This window comes from Anolis carolinensis, chromosome 4 (assembly GCF_035594765.1).
Source record: "Anolis carolinensis isolate JA03-04 chromosome 4, rAnoCar3.1.pri, whole genome shotgun sequence".
In the NCBI taxonomy this organism is placed as follows: Eukaryota; Metazoa; Chordata; class Lepidosauria; order Squamata; family Dactyloidae; genus Anolis; species Anolis carolinensis.
Window position 1 is genome coordinate 240,387,767 of NC_085844.1, and position 21,344 is coordinate 240,409,110.

The 21,344-nt window shown below is 39.7% G+C and overlaps 1 protein-coding gene across 1 annotated transcript in view; it reads left to right on the forward strand.

Annotated features, from left to right (window-relative positions):
- ss18l1 (SS18L1 subunit of BAF chromatin remodeling complex) overlaps positions 1–20,630 on the forward strand; it is a 42,629-nt gene extending 21,999 nt beyond the window's left edge. Inside the window, exons 3-11 of the mRNA XM_003220672.4 lie at positions 1,353–1,437; positions 2,797–2,941; positions 4,250–4,447; positions 5,833–5,997; positions 8,238–8,339; positions 10,181–10,273; positions 10,911–11,030; positions 12,300–12,427; positions 14,621–20,630. Of these exons, the coding sequence (XP_003220720.2) occupies positions 1,353–1,437; positions 2,797–2,941; positions 4,250–4,447; positions 5,833–5,997; positions 8,238–8,339; positions 10,181–10,273; positions 10,911–11,030; positions 12,300–12,427; positions 14,621–14,647 (1,063 nt within the window). The 3' untranslated portion in view covers positions 14,648–20,630. The remainder of the gene's footprint in view (positions 1–1,352; positions 1,438–2,796; positions 2,942–4,249; positions 4,448–5,832; positions 5,998–8,237; positions 8,340–10,180; positions 10,274–10,910; positions 11,031–12,299; positions 12,428–14,620) is intronic.
- The last annotated feature ends 714 nt before the right edge of the window (positions 20,631–21,344 follow it).

Sequence of the window (21,344 nt, forward strand, 5' to 3'; positions counted from 1 at the left end):
CAGTCTGACCTATTTCACAGAGATTTTGTCAGGACAATGTAAAGAGAAAAAGAGAGAGGTACACCACCTTGAGCTCATTGGAGGAAAGGCAAGTTGTAAGTGTACCTAATAAATAATACATCAAATTATGGCTGGGGTTAGAAGAAGGCAATGGCACACCTGTTCTGAACAAATCTTGCCAAGAAAATCATGTGATAGAGCTGCCATAAGTTAGAAATAAATTATCAAGACACACAGCAACAACAACACTCAGGCAACAGTCTGGTGCAAGTCAGAGATGTTGCAAGTGAATCTGTTATTTTCATCTGAAAAATATTGGAAGAATGACCCTGTAGGTGCTCATGTACCTGCTCACATAGGAACCATCAGTACTTATTTATTTATTTATTTCGTGTCAAAAGCATTGTACAACAAATACATTTCAAATAATGGAAATTTAAAAAAAAAGAAATCACAAGCAACTAAATAGTTTTGGACCAAAAGCGGGCAACAGCAACTGCATTGTCTGTAGCTTTAAACAACTCCTCCTCCGTACATGAGGCAGGGCATTGTGGGCAAGCATACATATGCTGAGTTGTTTGTTCAGCTCCACAGTCACACAAGGTGGAGGATTCCTCCAGGTAGTGCCACCTTGCCAAGTTGTCTTTTGATCTGCCCACTCCACTTCTGAGTCTGTTCAGGGACTTCCAAGTTGCCCATTCTTGGTTTGCCCCTGGAGGAAGACCCTCTTGGGGGGCCATCCAGTTAGAATTGCCAGGTTTAGCTGCCCAGAGGGACACCCTTGCTGCTGCTGGAGGAACATCAAGAGGAGTGGTGGTTCTCATGAAGCCCTTCCTTGATTTGAGTCTGGTGGGAGGAGGGTGATGGCCATGCAGAGGGTGGCTTTCACAATGTTCGACCTTATTTCTCTCACCGTTAGCAGCAACTTCCCGTCGCACGTCAGGAGGGGCAATGCCAGCTAACTTGTAGAGTTTATCAACAGGTGTAGGTTTAAGGCATCCTGTGATGCTTCTGCATGTTTCATTCAGTGCTATGTCCACCTGCTTTGCATGGGCAGACTTTTGCCAAACAGGACAGGCATACTCTGCAGTTGAGAAAGACAAGGCCAGGGCTGATGTTCTTATTACTTGTGGGTCTGCTCCCCATGAGCTGCCAGTCAGTTTCCACAGGATGTTATTGACCATCAGTACTAACAATGAGTGAATTTGGTCAATTATCTTGCCAAGTTCATAAAGAATGTCAGTTTGATTAGATGCACCCACTCCAAAGGCTGAAGTTGCACTTTTAAAAAAGAACACTTTCTCGTATAGTTAATCTGCATCAGATATTAATTATTTTTCTTTTGCCTGTAGATATCAACAAATCTTGCACAGAAATCTGGTGTACTTGGCAACAATAGCAGACTCAAACCAGAATATGCAGTCATTGCTTCCTGCTGTAAGTACCTGCTTAACACCAAGTCTAGTCCATTACTTTAAGTGAAATACTTTGATTGATATTTTCTACAGGATAACAAATAATGTTGGGAAGAGGAGGAAATACTTAGGGTGCATGTACACTGTAGGATTAATGCAGCTTAACACCACTTTAACTGCTGTGGCTCAATGCCATAAAACCTTGGGATTTGTAGTTTAGTGAGACACCAGCACCCTTGGACAGAGAAGGCTAAAGACCTTGTAAAACTTGAACTCGCGTCATTCCATAGCATTGAGTGCTTTTAGACTGCATTGATTCTATAGTGTACATGCACTCATAGTGTCTAATGTCCTTTTTTCATCACTGTGTTCCTATCTCTGAGTCTGTCTCTTACTAACATTCCTCAATGTACAGTTAGTGCCCTATCCAGTAAAATTAGGTAAGACAGCAATGCTTTTTCTGTATGTGAAAATGAATTATAATGTACTATCTCTGTATTTCCAGAATAAACCTTACTGTCCACCTTCCAAGAGGTCATATATTTATGGAAGATGGCTAAAGCTAGGAAAAATTATTTTATGGTCTTCAGAATCCGGAATCACATCCTAGCAGGGGAATTTCAAAAACAGCAGTCCAAAGAAATAGCATTTTAATGCTCTGCATACCCCATACATATGATGAAACTGGAGCTAACCAAGATTAAATCTGACTGTGTGAAATAGTTGGCTCTATTTATCTGATAACAAAGGGCAAATTCCCTTTTTGACTTCAAAACCAAATTCAAATCTTCATTTCATATTGTCTTTCTTCTCTGTGCACTGAAAACAGGAATATTTTTAGATAGTGAAGATGTATGGATATGTTTTGTGCTGTTCTGGCAACCCTCCCATCTGTAAGTGATAAATATAGTCTCAGCCCGTGTGTGTGTTTTCTAATTAACTGACTGCTAATTAAAATGGATTACAAAATATACAGAGCTGCCATTACCCGACACATCTTAGTGTTTTTCCTGCTCCCATCAGTTAACCTTCTAATTTCACGCTAATCTTCTGTAAATATATCTCTTTGTGTGTATGTTTTTAATCCAAAAATATGTTTTATCTCTTCCAACCTCCAAAATATGTGCTTGGATTTTTCTTGGGCTGTTTAGATTCGAAAGAGAGGATCACATGTACTATAATAATAGCTGTTGGTTTGCTCCTGATTCAAAATCCTTATTCATGATGTGATTCATTATTCATCACGGCTAACAATAAATCATAATAATGGGAGGAAATCTGCTGGATCAAACATTCAAAAAACAACAACAGCATCAGCGGCAGCAGGCTCTCCAAAAAGCATCTCTTACTGAATCTTTCTTCTCCTTGTTGCCATCTCCAGCCACCGACGCAAAACATGTCCCTGGGCCCCGGAGGGATGAATCAGAGCGCATCCAACCAGGCTCTTCATCCACAGAGCAACCTCAGTGATGCAATCGGGACCGGCCTTCCGCCTTCCTCCCTCATGCAGAGTCAGATTAGTAACGGTGAGCTTTCCGAGGTTGCCTGGCAACTCCATCGCAAAAACCCGGGTTTGTTTCAGAAGCTGCCTTTTATGGCTGTTTAACTAGCCTCTTGGGCACGTGGGAAACCTCAAATGTACACACATTGTTGGGTTTGCAGCTTGTAAAGGTTGTTGCTACCATGCCTCCCCACTGTGGGCTTTCTGTTCAATCGATAGCTGAAAGCAAGGCCATGGAGTTTGACATTGTTGATCCTGTAAGGCGTTGACTTCAGTGGCTTGTGAAGTAAACTGTATAAATGCCAGGGATGTCACCCATAAGAATTATGCCAAATAAAATTTTTCAATTGCTAGCGTTGTGAGATCTGGAAAATGGTTAATGCCTAGAACATAGTTGCACATTCCCTTTGTACGTTTGCACACCTCATTTCTTTGGAAATTTTCTTAGGGGATCAACTTTTATCCTTTCCCCTTATCTACATCCCCAATCTTTATCATTTCCCCTTATCTACACAAGTCCTTGCCATGTTGCCCATAATTTAAGCGTTTTGAAGATTGCAGAAAGAACCTGAGATTGAAGGATTTTTGAATCAAGGAAATACACTTCTTGGATTCCTTACGCATTCTTTGTTTGTTGCCATATAGTTTCAAGTCAACTCTGTCCTATTATAAGGTTTTCTTTGCAAGCTTTTTTCAGAAATTTGCTGTTGCTTTCTTCTAAGGCTGAAAGAGTTTGACTTACCCAAAAGTCATCCAGTGGCTTTCTGTGGCTGATGAGAGATTCAAACCCTAGCCTCCCAGAGACCAAGTAACACCTACTAAAATTCCCTCTTCTGGAATTTTAGTAGGTGATGTTTGTCACACAAACAGGTAACAAGTACACCTGCAGAAATGCCTTCTTCTATGCAAATATTGATGGTTCAGGAGTCCTTTCTAATTTTTATTCCAAAAAATATATTGTCTGGAGTCGGAACCTGATTCCACATGAAAATCGCCTTTAGTGTCTAGCTTTGCAGTAACTTAAAACTTCAGCAGAGCATTCAGAAATAAAGTTTAGGCATTAAAATAAAAGGGACAGAAGTTCCCAAGAGATTGTAGGCACAGCAAATGTAAGAGTTCTAAGTGTGAACTATTTTTGGCGTCTCTATGCTGTGCTAGAAATTTGAGGACTGAAGGAAGATTTCTTATTTGGGTCAGAATCCTCAAGGGGCATGTGAGTTAGTACCCCAATCCTACCTCCTGCCCTTCCTGTTCAAGACTAAAAGAAGGTGAAGTCTGAATAGTTTCAGTAGCACCATTTCTTCTCATCATTCCCTCTTTGCTTTCTGTTCAGGTCCCAATCATGTCTCTATGCAACAGTCAGGCCAGAACACGATGCCCACGACTTCCCTGAGCATGACTGTCAGTAGCCACGGAACAGGACCCGGCTATAGCCATACGGTGCCTGCCTCTCAGAATGTACCAATGCAAGGCCAGGGATCAATAGGCAACTACGTCTCACGGACAAATATCAACATGCAGTCCAACCCAGGTATGGTTGCCTAGGTCTTTTTGTTCTTGGAAAAATATGTCATTTGTATAAAGCACCAAAGCTTTGCTGGACTTGGGAGTACTTACTACTGAATGAGGGCTGGGGACATAGCTTGAAGAAAGAGGCAATTTCACACTCCACAGTTGACATGGCACTGTGAGTCCACCTCAGCAGCCATGGCTGTAGAATCCAGGAGTGTCTAGCCAAGTGGTTCTCAACCTGTGGGTCCCCAGGTGTTTTGGCCTACAACTGTCAGAAAAATCCCAGCCAGCTTACGAGCTGTTAGGTTTTCTGGGAGTTGAAGGCCAAAGCATCTGGGGATCCACAGATTGAGAACCACTGGTCTAGTCTGACAAGGTGTTAAGAGTTTTTGGCTGAGAATTTTCAACATTCCTCTGTGGATTCCTTAGGATGGAACTATGGCATGGGATCATAATGCTATAATAGTGTCATGTGGAAGGGCTTAGGGAAGTATGTTTAGAATTGAGCTGCTGTTCTTATGCAAATTGGTTTTGGCCTTGACAATTCATTAGTTGAGCACATCTCTTTTTAGAGTCCTTTCAGCACTATGGGGCTTACAGTATATATAAAAATAAACAGAGAAAAGGGAAAGAAATTGAGGTAAAATACACATATGGTTTTTTAAAAAATTAATATCTGTAAGACATAGCTCTGGGGGCTAGTTTTGCCCACTGTGACTTTCTGCAGGTTGCATCCCTCCTAAATGTATTTTAAAATCCAGAAGTGATCTTCAAACAGGGATGGGAATTGTGTGGCCATCCAGATGTTGCTGGGCTGTAGTCCTCAACATTCACTATAGCTTATATTATTTTCTAGTTCTGCTGAGTGATGTAGTTGAGCAGTATCTGGAGGGCATCCAATTACCACTCCTTCTTTAAAGGGAAACCCTTCATCTTATTTTAGAGAAAAATTGCAACTCATGGAGCTGATGTTCCTTTTGGGAGAGACATCCCCCTTCCCCCATTTATTTATTAGGCTGACATATCTAAAAGTAAACCAGAAGTGCAAAGACAGTCTTGGTTGCTATGTGCAGTCTGTGGGCTTCATGATTTCCTAGGGAGCCATTTTGGTCCCCTTAGGTTATTATAGGTCCAGGGGAGAGCTTTTCTAACAAGAAGTGATTGTCAGTCACTTATTCTTTACTTTCTGTTTTTTAAAAAGGCTTCTGATATTATTTTGCCTTGATAATTCCTAGAAACGTGACAAAAGTACCGTCAACTATATCTAGGTGACATATGGGGGCCAAAGAATTGCAGACAGTTTCTGAGCCTTGGGTAGGTTGCATATCTATGGGCCACACCTTGCCCACCCTGGATATAGATATAGAATTTGAGGGTCATCAAATGCATTTGTGTGCATTACAGTGTCCATGATGCACCAGCAAGCGGCAACGTCGCATTACAATTCTGCGCAAGCGGGGACCCAACATTACCAAGGGCAGTCTTCCATTGCCATGATGAGTCAGAGTAACCAAGGCAACAGCATGATGGGACAGCGGCCGATGGGCCCCTACCGACCTTCACAGCAAGGTAATATCTTAATACTGTCTGAGTAGTGCTGGGTTGCAGCTATGAGACAGGAATTTTGCAGTCCAATATTTCCATGTAGGATTTTTCTATGGAAAAAGTGTCTAGGAAAATGATCTGATTGGAATAAAAAACATGGCACTGTGGAATAGTAGTTAACATTTACCTTTTATACTTCTGGGTCAAATAATAACTCTAGAGAGGCAGGTGGACAAAGAGAGCAGCACTGGAGGAATGGCTTGGAGCAGCTTTCTTCCAGCATCTTGATCCTGATCCATATTGGCTTCCCTGCTTCACCGTTTCTTGGATCAAAATTTCAGAGCTTAGATGTCTACTCATGGATCTCCATTTCTGGTCTACTTAGGGTATCATATCTCAATAAAACAAAGAAAAGTTGCATCTTAAGCCTAAACATATTCACTTGGAAGTAAACCACACTAGGTTTAATAGGTCTTATCCCCCAAAAGAGAAATCAGCCTGCATCCTTAAACATACATTTACCAAAGTACAAAATTTTAGCCTTAATTGGTATGCATCCTTACCTGTATTACTATTCCTATACCCATAAATTTTTATTCATACTGGGTGGCAAAATGCAACTGAACTTCATACATGACTGGGATTATTTATGCTTTGGCTTTCTCTCTCCCCCCTTTCTCTGTTCCTTTTCATTTCCTGCCACAACAGCTGCAATCCTGACTTACTTTTGCTTCTAGGCTACCAAATTCTCCCACCCTGAAACAATGCACAATGAGTAGTAAAATTGCCTTTTGGAAATGAAGGTAGTGGAAGGGTCTGTCAGCATGTTCTTTATGTGCATGCCAGAAAAGGGAGAGCAGTTTGCATTTGGGATGTAATCAACAGGAGAGACAGAAGATGAATTCTTGTTGCAGTTGGTTAGAAAGAAAGAACTATGTTACTGTAGGGTTGCCAGATGCCTTTTATTATAGAGTCTCCCCTTATTTCAGGATGAGAAATCTTGTCCCTTATAGTGTTAGCAGGTGTTTTTTATTATAAAAGTTGCCCCCTATTAGAGGGTTGGCAAGTTTTTTTTCCTTTTTATAGACTAAACAAGATGTTGGGAAGTCTGAATTTTTGGATAAGAGCCAAAGACATGTGCATTATGTAATTTATCCAGATGGACAGCAGATTAATTTCACAGGGAAATACTTAACTAAGTTAACTGAAAGCAATAATTTGGTTCCCACTTATTTTATCCTAACACTTCTGTGAAGTACACTAAAGAATAAGCTCTATGCAAGCTTTTATTTGTTTTTCTTGAGGGATAAAACTGTTTATGGCAATGTAGGTATGCTTATAATTTATGATCTTTAAGAGTGCACTATGCATTCCAAAGCAGGATAAAGTGAATCCCCATTCACTGCATGCAGCTACAGAGCCCTATATGGTACTTGTTTACAGTTAAATAAAGTTTGGAATGCTGTCCTAGAATGAGTAGCTTAGAGAGGCGAGGAGGTAAACAGGGCTTATGGGCTCATCTCCAAATACAATTTTCCCTATAGTCAACCTGCCTATAGTCCTGGGTCGTGGTGTTAGTTATGATGCTGATGATACTGATGATTTGAGCAAGCAGGGATCTGCATAAGACAGTGGTGACTCAGTGGGTTTTATTGCTCAGGCAGGATTTGAAACTCCCCCCCCCCCCATCCTTTTACCAACATCCTAGCCTCTACAACAGGAGTGGGCAGCTGGGAGGCCAGGGGATCACATTAGCCCCAAGAAATCCTAGGAAGGCTATTTATACCCTCAATTGTCCCTTAGGGAGCATGGTGGGCATTTAATGATTTTGGGTGCTTTCTTGGATCACTTCCTTTTCACTTTACATTTTTGGAAAAATCCTTTTCTGATCTGAAATTGACGTAGCAGGCAAATATGCATGGAAATTGATCTCATGGCCCCTTAAGAAAATTAGTGGATGAAAACCTTTTAACAATGACCTCAGAAGGGGCTGTAAAACAGCCTTAGAGGCCATATATATATATATTATCTGTGGGCCACTCTGTTTCCCACCCTGCACTCCATGAAACTGGCTGTTATTTTGGTAGTTCAGAACAGAAACCAGATTCAAAGAAGGTTCTCATTCTTGCCCACTCTACTACACAAGGTATAGGTTAGGCTAAGAAGCAGGGCTTATGGGAATTATTTGTGTTTAAAGAATTACTTTCTGTTTCCTTTTGGCACCACTGTAGATTGATTTAAGATCCATTTGCTCTGCTTTGTAGGTTCCTCTCAGCAGTATATGGGCCAGGAGGAATACTACAGTGAACAATACAGTCACGGACAAAGTTCATCAGAGCCCATGAACCAGCAATATTATCCTGACGGTAATTTTGCTGAGCTTTCAGTAATAAGTCTCTAAATCCATTGAAGTGCAAGACAGTTTTGGGGATCCAGATTGGAATTAGGAAGTGGAGCCACATTCACACACATACACTCCTAAGCCTTTTATTCTGAAAACGACAACCACTGATGACAATGGGGGTTATTTTCCAGCAGATTAGAAGGTTAACATCACAGCTGCTAGGAGGTCAAATAGCATGTGACACAGTCATTGAATGAAGGGGAAACCAATTCATAAAGGCAGGTGAAGCATCCAGGAAGGAGCCTGTAATGTGCCACCATTCATGTGACATCATTCATTCAGTTCACCTTTGTATGAAAGGGGTTTTGTTTTAATTTAAAAAGGTAATAGCAAGTGTGGCAAATTGGGACTGGAGAAAAACTTTTAGACAATCATGCCAATGTCAGGACCCAGGCTGCGGAGCACCAATAACCATGCGCAGAGACCAGAATCTATCTAATATCTTTATTAAGGAAATATATAAAGTCAATAAAAACTAGTGAAGAATATAGTTCAGAAGTAGACCTTTCAGGAAAGGTCAAATATAGTCCAGGAAAACAATGTCCAATATGTGATATTAGAGTCCAAAGTTATAATCCAATAACCGAAACACACACTTTGCCAAGCAAAGTGTGGGGAGATGACAAGGTCCTTTAGTCCATGGAGGCTTGACAACAAGGCTGGAAACAACTAGATACTTGACTAAGCAAGACTTGATACGAGGCAACAAGGAACAAGAACAGGGTCCGTGGCAAGGTCCGTGAAACAAGGCGGCTTGAAACTTGGTCCGGGAACGAGGAGCTGGGATAACGAAGTCCACACACGATCTTACTCCACAAGCTGACGAATTGACTCCGCAAGGTTTCCTTCGCGGGAAAACACCTAAATAGGGTCTCGCTTCCCGCCAGAATAACATTTTCCCTGGAGAACTAGAAGTGAAACTCAACTCTGTCCAGATGCATGACTCCTTAGAATTTCCCAAGGGAAGCAGACCTAATCAGCTAATTGTTTGGCTGCGATTCTGGCGCTCCGGCGATTCGCCTCCCTAGCGCCTCTATCTTTATTATAATTGTCCTTACGAGAAAAGGGGGAGAATTCTGCCCAAGGCTTGTTTGGCTAACTTCTTGAGGGCAAACATCCTGCAGGTGCAGGGGCTCCGTTTCTGGCTGAAACGGTGTAAATCCCATGTTTTCCTCTTCGTCTGCCACCATAGTACTAGGAACGGGACTACAAGGCCCATGAGACATCACAGCCAAATACTGTATGGTATGATCCCATGTTTCTCTTAGGGTCCATTATCCTAACGCTGAGATGTTAGGTTTTGAATAAAAATACTCAAGAAAACAAAGGCGACCAATGTAAAGAGAAATTCATTAGCCAAGAAGTGTTTCAAAGGCAGAACCTTTGCAACTCTAAAATTAAGGATATTTATATTAAAAATTGATTTGTTGCCTCTGTTTTAGAAATGAAGCACTTCTCTCATTTTACCCACCTTTCTGTTTAATCTGGACACAGGTTACAATTCAGTCATTTTTTGCATTACAAATCAAACCAGTTTTGATACTTTCCTCATCTTCTCCTAATAGGATCTACGTTTCCATAGGGTGAGGCCGGGCAAATCTACAGCCATAGTGCTCAGCCCTTCAGCACACACATCAGTTTCTAGAATTCTTGGAGAAAAGCCATAATTGTCCCATAGATAGATATATTTATACTTTATGCATTCTCTTTTGGTTTTAAAGTCATTGCCATACATTTAAAAATGCATATATTCCTTTCCTTCTTAATCTCCATTTCTGATGTTCTGTTCTTTCCTGTTTTTAGGTCATGGTGACTATGCGTACCAGCAGTCATCTTATTCCGAACAAAGCTATGACAGAACATTTGACGATTCCACACAGCACTACTATGAAGGTGGTAAGTAGACACAGGGTAGAAGGATTTCTTAAATGGGGGCCAAATCAGGGTATTTACCTCCCAATTAAGGATACTTCCTCTCCAGATGATAGTACTTCCTTCCAATGTCTGTTGAGTTTAGCATGTTTTCAACATGCAACATAGTCCTCTGGGCATTTAAAATGCCTTCTTTTAACTGGTTAATTAAATTTGTCTTTATACTTAAGAAATAATGTTATTGTTATCCTTGTTTTAAACTGATTGTGTTGATTTTATTATCTGCTACTTGAGATCTTTAAAAAAAGAGCAGGATATAAATATTTTAATAATAATGTAGAAATTAAAATCTAGTATGGGAGAAATTGAATCAATGAGATAAACCCAGCACAAATATGCTATTAACATCAACTAAACAGGCACTAGTGATCGTAAAAGGTATTAAAAACAATTGTCAATCTATTCCTGTTGTACAACACACTAGGGAAATCCAAACAAATGGTTACCAGAGCATGGAGCTCCAGAATATGAACAGATGATATGTGAATCTGTCATTTTGGTTGATATCTGAATCATGCCATTGTTTTAAGAGAGAAAAAGTGGGATGAGGATGATGATGATGATAATAATAATGATGATGATGGTGATTTTCCCTCCTTAGGAAATTCCCAATACACCCAGCAGCAGGCGGGATACCAACAGGGAGCTGCCCAACAACAGACCTATTCACAGCAGCAATACCCAAATCAACAGAGCTACCCAGGACAACAGCAAGGATATGGTGAGAAAACCTGTACTGTCCCTGCACTGTCATGTGTTGATAATCAGCACATAATTGTGGGCCCATTTTATTTTGTGAAAAAATGGTGAGATAACATAGTATCCCATATACTTTGCTAGTGCACTGGGAGGGCTTTCTTTGCAAGCATTGATTCAGAAGGAACAATAAAAACACAATTCAAAGACTATATCCCCATGCCCACTTACATAACAGTACATTTTATTGGAAACAAAATCAGTAAGAATAAATATGGATAGTATTGCAGCAGAGTACATACAGTGCAAAAGCTCACTGCTTACTTCTGAACCTAAACCAGATGTTCGTAAATGTCATTTCTCATAATTCAGTTGTCACTTTCCTTGGCTATAACAGTCAATGAAATATAAAATATTGTGTTGTCGAAGGCTTTCATGGCTGGAATCACTGTGTTGCTGTGAGTTTTCCTAGCTGTATGGCCATGTTCCAGAAGCATTCTCTCCTGACGTTTTGCTCACATTGGAGGTGTCTACGGACAACGCTGGCTCTTCGGCTTAGAAATGGAGATGAGCACCAACCCCCAGAGTCGGACACGACTGGACTTAACGTCAGGGGAAACCTTTACCTTTACTACCTATTTATTGCTATATTTATTCATATCCAATTCCCCCCCCCCCCCACAAAACTGGGACTCTTAAGTGGCTCACAATTTAAAAGAACTATACAACTATAACCATAGAAAAAGTGAACATAAAAACAGCATTAAACTATTTACAATATTAAAACGATCACACCTCAAGTTAAAAAAATAAAAAGTAACTAAAAAGATAAAAACTTTTTTAAAAAACAGTTCAGTTAAAAGAATACAGAATCCCATTGTCTGTTTTTTAAAAATGTTCTATTTCAAAAGCCTTTCTAAATAATGTTTTAAAAAGTCAACAAGGAAGAAGGTATTCAGTAAGATGAATGTTAAACCGAAGTCAACTGAAAGGTCTGCATCTGCACTATGTTCCTGATCCAGAATAGGGGTCACATGCACTTATCTGAAAGTTTGATAATGTATTTTGTATTTTATTTGACATAGCTTGCTTTTTACCTCTTACTCCTTCCAATAAACTCAGATGTCTGTAACATTTCAAAGTTTGGAAAGGCTCCTGGCTATGAAGGAACATCATTACTTTGCTTGCTGAGAGCATAATCACATATTTGTTACAAATTGAAGTACGGCTGTCATCAGGGTATTTTGTGGTCTCTGTTTCTCATGGTTCTGTCTAAATATTGTCATTTCCCCAGGTCCTGCCCAAGGAGCTTCATCACAGTATTCCAGTTACCAACAGGGCCAGGGGCAACAGTATGGGAGTTACAGAGCGTCTCAGACAGGACCATCCGCACAGCAACAGAGGCCTTATGGCTATGAGCAGGTAAGCTGGGAAGATGCTTGACCCCCTAGAAAGAAGGGTGCAGGAAGTAGACCTCAAGTGACCCCAAACAAATGTTTTGCATCTCCTTGAGTTCAAGGGAGATTTTGTGGACATTCATAAGTGATGGCACACAACCAACATATTGGTGTATGTACTGTCAACAAAACTTGAATTTCGGTGCACAGAGAGGCGGATACTGTTGTCCAAAGAAAGAGGGACCAAGACAATTGGCCTTGCACTGTTGCTCACTCCTACCTTACAAGTACCGTATCTCTTTGATTCTATGATGCCATTGATTGTAAGATGTTTATATGGGGGGGGGGGGGGGGGAGTGTGTTTTAGAGTCGAAGAAATATGGTATAAAATACTTGAGATGGTGATTCCCCACAGAGCAGTTTCTTCTCTTCCTTTCCCCTTGCCCTTTCTCTCTTCTCCAGCTCTGAGAAGGCCTACCTCACAGTGTCTCCATTGCAACACTGGCAATGGTGGGCAGGCTCTCTTTCCTTCCTTCCTTCTTTCCTCTCATATACATATCCCCTTTCTTTTCCAGTGACATCATAGGGGGCCACTTCACCTAGCAGCAGTCAATCTGTCAAAGACAGAACGCCACAAGATCAAAGATAACAGAGTTTATTGGATAACAGAACTCAAAATGCCCGTAAAATACAAGGGCCAGGCAGTATTAGCCTTTAAAAGCAAAAAGGGGCAAGGAAAAACGTTCAAAAGATAAACCGGATTAAACCGGAGTTTAATCCGGGTAAAAACAAAACAGCTTGCTTCAGCCTGGGGATAAACAAAACAGAAGCCGGGGAACAAAGTGTTCAAAAGAATGCAATTAATTGGCAGCAGATTCCTCTCTGCTGCCAGCACTGTGCTTTGAGTAACTTGAGTCACTCCTCCACACAGCAGGCAAGATTTCCAATACACACAGATCAGCCGAGGATTGAAGCAGTAGAGTAGACCCAGTTCCTTTCCGTAGTTCAAGCCAGAAGCAGACGTTTGTAGTTTCACCAAGTCCGAGTAGGGGGAAGTCAAGCCGTGGTCAGTTCAATCCGAAATCCAAAGCAGGAGATGGCGTCCGTCAAGAAGACGACGGAAGGTCAAAGCTAATGAGATTAAGCACAAGTTTGCACAAACAAAAGCCCACACAATTCCTCCCGCCGTCTGACCCCAAATTCCAAAACAACTTACGTATCAGCACACGAAAACACACCAGTCTTCAGGAAAGCGTCCCACACAGATCCCAAGCGTTCGTCCAGATTACCTTGCCCAACGCAATTTGCAATTGCTCCCAAGCCTCATTTTATGCCAGTTACAAATCCTCATCACTATCAGCTGCCCTCCTTAACCCGGGCGTTTCCTCATCACTTTCCTCATCAGAGCTGGAACACCTCTGACTACGCCCCACAGCATCCCCAGCTGTGGATCCCGTCCCATCCCTCCAGCTTGTCCATGGGTCTAATCCTGAAGGTCCCCATTCATCTTCCATCCCATCATTGCCAGTGGCACCCAATTCCTCCCTTACCCGAGTCCAATCCATCTCATCCTCCTCCGAGCTAACCAGCCCCTCCTCCATTCTCTCCGTAAACCCCTCAAAAGACTCTTCGTCAGATGGTGCTGCAAAGATATCTCGCAGTCTCTTTCTTTCTCGCTCCTCGAGAGTATCTGACTCTCGAGGAGTCTTACGCCCACGTCTGCCAGTAACAGAGCCATGAGGCTCAATCATAACACAATCCTTCACCTAGCAATAGCCAATCCAGTGACATTACAGGGCGCCATTTCACCTAGCAACAGTCTTTGTGATATAGACAAACAAACACAACATACTTTGGCTTTTATATATAGAGAGATAAACCCTACTTTCTTCAGAGCTATTTATTCCTATGTAAAAATGCATTGGATTGCAACTTTTACAATAATCATTTCACTTCTTCCTGGACTCCTTGATGGAAAAGATCAGGATGAAGCTTTTGTGTAAAATTAGTGTGGCTATAACGTTAATATGCAGAGGATTAGAACAAAAGATAACGTGACTAAGTAATTCAGTGTAATTTACATAGGTGTGACATCACTGATTCAGCTGTTGATTCACTGGATCTATTCTAATTGAACTATTGAATTTAACTCTGTATATTTGAAAATAAAGGATTGTATTTATTCTCTCTCTCCTTCTCTCTCAATGTTTCTTAACAGGGCCAATATGGAAATTATCAGCAATAAAAGGAGGAGCACCTGTGTCAAAATTTGTTTCAATATTTATGTCCGTCTTTCAACCCTGGATGTACGGACATTTTTTTTAAATTAACTGTAATATGTTGGTTCCCCCATTAGCACAAAAGGAGCATTTGTATGTGAAATAGTATTCATTTCATGCTGGATATGAAGCAGAGCACTACTGGTAACAAGGCAATGCTTTAATGGTTTGGTATATTTTGGTGCTGTGTATAGTATTGTATGTTGATACAATGCAGAGATTCTTCCTTCTTTATCCACAAACCCTTTTGATGTTTTAAACTAGTTTTAGAGGTTGCCTGATGATCAGAGTTATATGTACCCAGTCTTTCTCCCCTTTAAAAACTGCAATATTCTAAAACACATCAAATGTGTAACTCAGTTTGTCTCCATTCCCTAGTCACATAGGTAAGCTAACATTGGTTTCTAATGTGAAATACCAACTCAGCTGCACTGTTATTTCTTTTGTATGTACTGCCCCCTAAAATCCATAAATCTTAGTTGGTTCAGAGTAAAATAGGTTTATTTTGTTTGTTTACCTGTTACTGATTTCTTTTCCAAATTGCACATAATGAAATGTATGGATGTAAATTTGATTTGTCACATCCCTTTATCGAGCAGCAGTAATTTTATGCAGCAGTGATTAGGCCTTTCCTAAACTGTATGCCTTCCCTCTGGTTATTTCCTGCTGCGAGTTAATTAACATGGGAAGTGACCTTGTTATGCCCATATATCTACGTGTCCCATAATAGGTCAATACCAAAGAAACATTGAATTGTGGCACATTCCATTTTAGAGAGCCCGGAAATGTCATAGTGGGTTTAGTCTGGGTATAAATAAGAAGTATTGACATTACTAAGGGGAAATACTAATTTGTTTTGTTTCCTGTAATGCTCATGGAAATGAGTACCTGCTGTGGTTGGAGAACCCCCTCCAATGTACATATTTTATATACAAATATACATTTCTACAGAAAACAGGATTAGTTTCAGCCAGATGTGTAGCTACAGAGTGGCGATGGTCTTAGCCAAATTAGAGCATTGCTCCTCCTCTTTTCATCTAGTTTTCCATGACTATGGATAAATGTATTTCAGAAGTCAGGTTAAGTTGAAGGGAAGCTTGAATCACAATCCCGATTACTCCAAAAACAATTGTGCAACTTACTCAAGCATCTGGTTAGTTGCCCAATCATTTTCTTAAAAGTTCTTCCACTTCAGATTTTGCAGCCACGAACAAAATAGAAGCAGCACATCTCTGCTCCTATCGTTCTTCCTGCTATAGCAGTTCTGAAATCTGTTTCTGTACTTCCAATAACCAGAACAAACTGTGGACTGTTCCTTTATGTTTAATAGAATGGAGCCCTCCCAAAGATAGCCAGAGAGGGAGAGTAAGGAAATGCAAGAATAGTGGTATTTTAAATGCACTGTTACTATAAATGGGAGCACTAGTTCACAAGGTGCCTCCTGACGGCACAGAATTTCTGTGGCAATGCATGAACATCACAGGCATCTGGCCCATGATAGGGAGCATAGGAGGAAAGGGAGTTAGACCCTATGACAGATCCCTTCTCCCAGATTGGCCCTGTAGTTCCCCATTTGCGCCCTCCCTGGATCGGATACTTGGACCTCATGTGACGCTTTACATGTAGACCAATAGCTGTGTTCATTTGTGGGCTCATTGTGCTAAGTTTGACCTGGTTCTTACTCAGGGTTGATAAAGTCAGCCAGTCAAACACAAAGTAAGACATCAGCTCCTGAATTTTCTATTCAGTCACAGCTCCCCAAAACCAGAGTCACTAGTCCACAATGACTGACTGCCCTGTCTCTGTTACAGTCCTTCCTGCCTCCTATCTCTCTATCAGCATTTCCCTATCTGGGCATTTTACAGAGATATTCTTCTGGTTTTTATTTGACAGTTCTCTGCATTCTTTGAGCTATCATCTTCTTCACAGGATGCATCTACACTGTAAAATAATACAGTTTGACATCACTTTAACTGTCATGGCTCAATGCTGTGGAATCATGATAACCATAGTTTTAAAAGGTCCTTAGCCTTCTCTGTTGAAGAGTGCCAGTGCCTCACCAAACTACAACTCTCAGGATTCTATAGCATTGAGTCATCACAGTGAAAGAGGTGTCAAACTCTATTAATTCTACAGTGTAGATGCCCCATTTAGCACCAATCATCCACTACAATCTCTGGATGGAGGTTGCTAATGTTTTTTATAGCCATTCTCATAGTCTTGGGGCTATCTCACATGAATTAAAATTCATGTAACCCCTCAAATGCACATTTATGGTAAAATGGATATATCATATACAGAAGCCCATTCAACAGAGCTTGCATACCACAACATTCATAACAGTTAAGATAAAAATAGGTCTGTGTTACCAACTGCAAATAGGATCCATCCTTAATTTCCTACAGTAAGAAAGAAAGCTCACTTGCAAAACAGCAGCTTTGATAAGCAGCACAAAAGTTAAATGTAGCTATAATTAATGTGTTGCAAAACAACTTTACAGATTACATAACACATTGTTGATATTATTAGCCATTTGTTACCCTCTGTGATGATGGTTCTCATTTTTGGGGGAAAGGTGGGATATAAATAAGTGATGGATGAATGTTGCCTGTACATTTTATGTGATATTGTATATTATTATTATTATTATTATTATTATTATTATTATTATTATTATTATTGTGAAAGAAAAAAGAAGATGATGTGGAATCTGAAGATGTTTGTATATTAGTTTTACCACAATATTGTTATTCTATTCCTGATTGTGGGTTCATCTAGAAGGGGGAAAAAGTCTCTGGAAATACTAGAAATTTCCCTGCCCCTTGTTTTGATTTTGCTTGCATATTCCCAGGTTTCTGTCAATTCCCCATGCCTTCCTCCCCCCCCCCCCCCCAATGAGTACGTGTTACATCTAGACTTGTGCAATATTTCAGATACTGTTTTTCACCAGTTTCCTATACCTCTTCTATATGGTTATTATTCAAGCATTATAGTCGGAGTTCTAAGGTACTTTAGCAATATTACAATAGTTAAGCATCATTTTGTTTTAGTGCAAAACATATTGTTATGATGATTTTGTGTCCTGAAAACAATAGCTTGATGGTGATAATTTTCGCTAGCCATCTTTATTGGTGGTGACTATCTTAGATAATACAAATGAACAGCCACTTCATTTCAGAAAATACTGGATTAATTTCAATGGACCAGGGAAATAGGAATACAAAATTCCCTGGAAATACTTGGGGATGAAAAAAACATGTGAATGTCCAAAATAAAATCAGTTTTGTACAGGAACAAATTCTGGGACTTTCAGAGACTTTTCTTCTCATCTGGAGGACTTCCAAGTTTACAGTCTTATAAGAATTGAACGTTCAGTTTATAAGCCACACTGTATATTGTATGCAACCTGCGTTGAGTTGGCTTCTGTTTCTGCTAAATCCCCTTTATTAGAAGTGTGTATTTGGAGTTGTTTTTTTTCTTAATCCTGTAAATTTGTTCTTACATGTAATCTGGTCCTTAAAGAATCTTGATGAATCAGTGCCATTTCACACAGCCATATAACCCAGAATATCAAGGCAGAAAATCCCACAATATCTGCTTTGAACTGGGTTATCTGAGTCCACACTGCCATATATTCCAGTTCAAAGTAGATAATTTGGGATTTTATTCAGCGGTGTGGAAGGGGCCACAGAGGTAACTTCACTTTCTAATTTCTCTCTGCCCAAAACCCAAGCCCTTTCCGTTCATCATTTAGCCCTATACACTGCTAATCTCTGAAAGTAAGCCCAGGGTCGCTGTTTTACAAAGGAGAAACAAATACATTCAGCAAACATAATTTTATATCAAATATTTATTTATTGTTTTGACTTTTTAAGTTTGGCATAGTGCCGACAGCTTGTCTGTCATTGGACCAAACAATTTAGCAATTTTCCAATTGAGTAGTTGAAAAGTTTTTAATTAAGACGAATGTGAACATTGTCTAGTAGTAAGTGTTTTGCCCATCTATATGAGACTGTGGCCAAAGTTAAATAGTGCCATGCATCCATTATGGAGAGATGAGTGCAATTTATGTAAGCTTTCTGCTGCAGGCTACATTTTGTTTGCCTCTAGTACTGAAAGCTTTTATCCTTCTATTACAGCAGATACCATCCAAAAACCTGTTTCCACTACAGACCTATAAGTAAGTAGAAGAAGGTTGTAGAGTTCAGTGTACTCCTTAAGGAATATTTTCAAAATATTGCTTTTTCAAACTTCAAAGAATTTGTTTTTCATGTTGAAGTATCACCTTCTATAAGCCACCAGAAGAAAAAAAAACGAGCTTAAGAGTGTAGATGTGAGTTGTTTTAGGAAACAATCCAGTGTTAAGGATTTATCTACAGAGTAGTGATGGCATTGGCAATGTATAATAGAGTGGGCCAAAAGGTACAAACTGGTTTCAATAGGTAATAACTCCTTTATTTTGTTTTTAATTTGCACTGCTATAGCATCATATACAATATATATATAGGAAATTACATTACATTACATGCAAATTCTTTTTTAAAGCTTTTACAAAAAAAGTTATTAAAACATCAGATGCCTTTGTGACTTTCGGCCCAATCTGTACAAAAATAAGCCCTGTCTTCATAAAATGTTTTATTTACATATTGTTATCCCACTATTGGAGCCCCCCATGGCACATTGGGTTAAACCCTTGTGCTGACAGGACTGTTGTCCGACAGATCGGTGGTTCGAATCCGGGGAGTGGGGTGAGCTCCCATCTGTCAAACATCCAGGCATCCCCTGGGCAATATCATTGTAGACTGCCAATTCTCTCACACCAGAAGCAACTTGCAGTTTCTCAAGTTTCCCCTGACACACACACAAATCCCACTATTCATAGAATAAATTCAAAGCAATTTACAAACAATGATAGGAAAAAAGCAAAACTGTTTTATGCTAATAAATAATAAATTCCCCTGCGTCTTCAGCATGATACCACAAAAGCATACTGTTTGTAGAAAGTGAAAGGTAACAGAGTCTCCCAAACACAACAAAAAAGGATCCTAGTATAGCTGCTGATTAAGTGGAATATTTTTTCTTTAGTCTTCATTTTTGTCTTCCTTTTCCTAAATCCTCCAGTGTGTTAGCCAGGGTCCTATCCTCAACTCCAGCTACATGTAGCACTATGGTTGAGTGCCCTTGATTCTTCTGATGCATCTGCAGAAGAAGACCATCTAATTTGTATGCCATACAATATAATCAGCAACTGTGTCTTTGGAGAATATTTGAAAAGGTCTGTGGCAGAAATCCAGAAGCCCCTTGTACTCAGTTCCCTGGCCAACAACGAACACAATGGATCTAGTTCTTTGTCGATATTATTTCCACTGGGGTCAGTCTTCTTCCCCCAAATGCCAGATCTTGGCTCATTGTGGTGATATAGAAGAAAGGATTACATCAGTACATTTACAAAGAACAAAAGAAAAAATGCACTCTGCATTGCTCCTTACCAGCTTTGACATTTGCTTCTCCTGTGGTTTTTTTAAGCATTGTTGAAAATCATTTTTGAAAGACCACAACCATTTTAACAAGAACATCACATCAGTTGGAAATGTCTTACATTAAGAATTTCTTGAATGTTGTACATATATATACACTGTATTTGAAAGAGCACTTTGGAAATAGTTTGTACATTATTTCCTAATTTATACATGATTTTTAGTGTTAATATTTCTAACTGTTAATAACGGATATTTAAATGTGTTGTCCATATTTATGTATTGATGTGGGAAACGAGAAAAAAAGGTGATGCCAGCATTTTGACTTTTTTCATTACCTGTATCATATTTTCTGTTTTGTAATACAGAATGTTTAAACATGTTTTAGGTTAAAATGAACTGATTGTGAAGCCAAGTAATGGTACCTTTTTCGTATGATGGAAAGACTTTAAAAAGGACTGGTGTAATCATGTTTGAAGTCTGTTTTTTTATTTATTTACAGGTTGAGTGAAAATGATACATCAGTCACATGCCATTTATAATCTGAAAATATTTCCAGTAAAGATAATTGCATGAGAAAAAAACTCCTCATCTCAGTTTTCAAATGTCAAATTGTATTTGAATTTCAAGATCAAATAATAGTCCCACCATATTCTATGCTTGTCAGGCCCCACATGGAGTATTGTGTTCAATGTAAAAAGATATAGACAATTTAGAACAGTTCATAGAAGGGTAATAAGTATGATATGGGAATGGAGAACAAAACATATGAGGAAAAGTTGAAGGATCTGGGCACATTCATCTTGATGAAGAAGAAGATTGTGGGGTGACATGACTGAACTTTTGAAATATTTAAAAGGTTCTCACAGAGGAAAGTGTAGGTATATTCTTTGCTGCAAAATCAGGTTTAAGAGTTTCAAGTTACAGGAGGATAGATTTCAGTTGAATATCAGAAGGAACGTCTTAACGATGCGAGTAGTTTGGCAATGGAACCAATTACCTAGAGAAGTCATTCATCTCCCCCCCCCCCCCCCAAGCTTCCCATAACAGTGGTACACATTAGGTTTGATTCAGTTTCATTTTTGTCACTTCTTGTTTTATTTATTTATTATTTAAACTTGTATGCAGCCACTCCCCTAGGGCCCGGGGTGGCTTACAAGAAAGGCTAAAATCTAACAATTTAAAA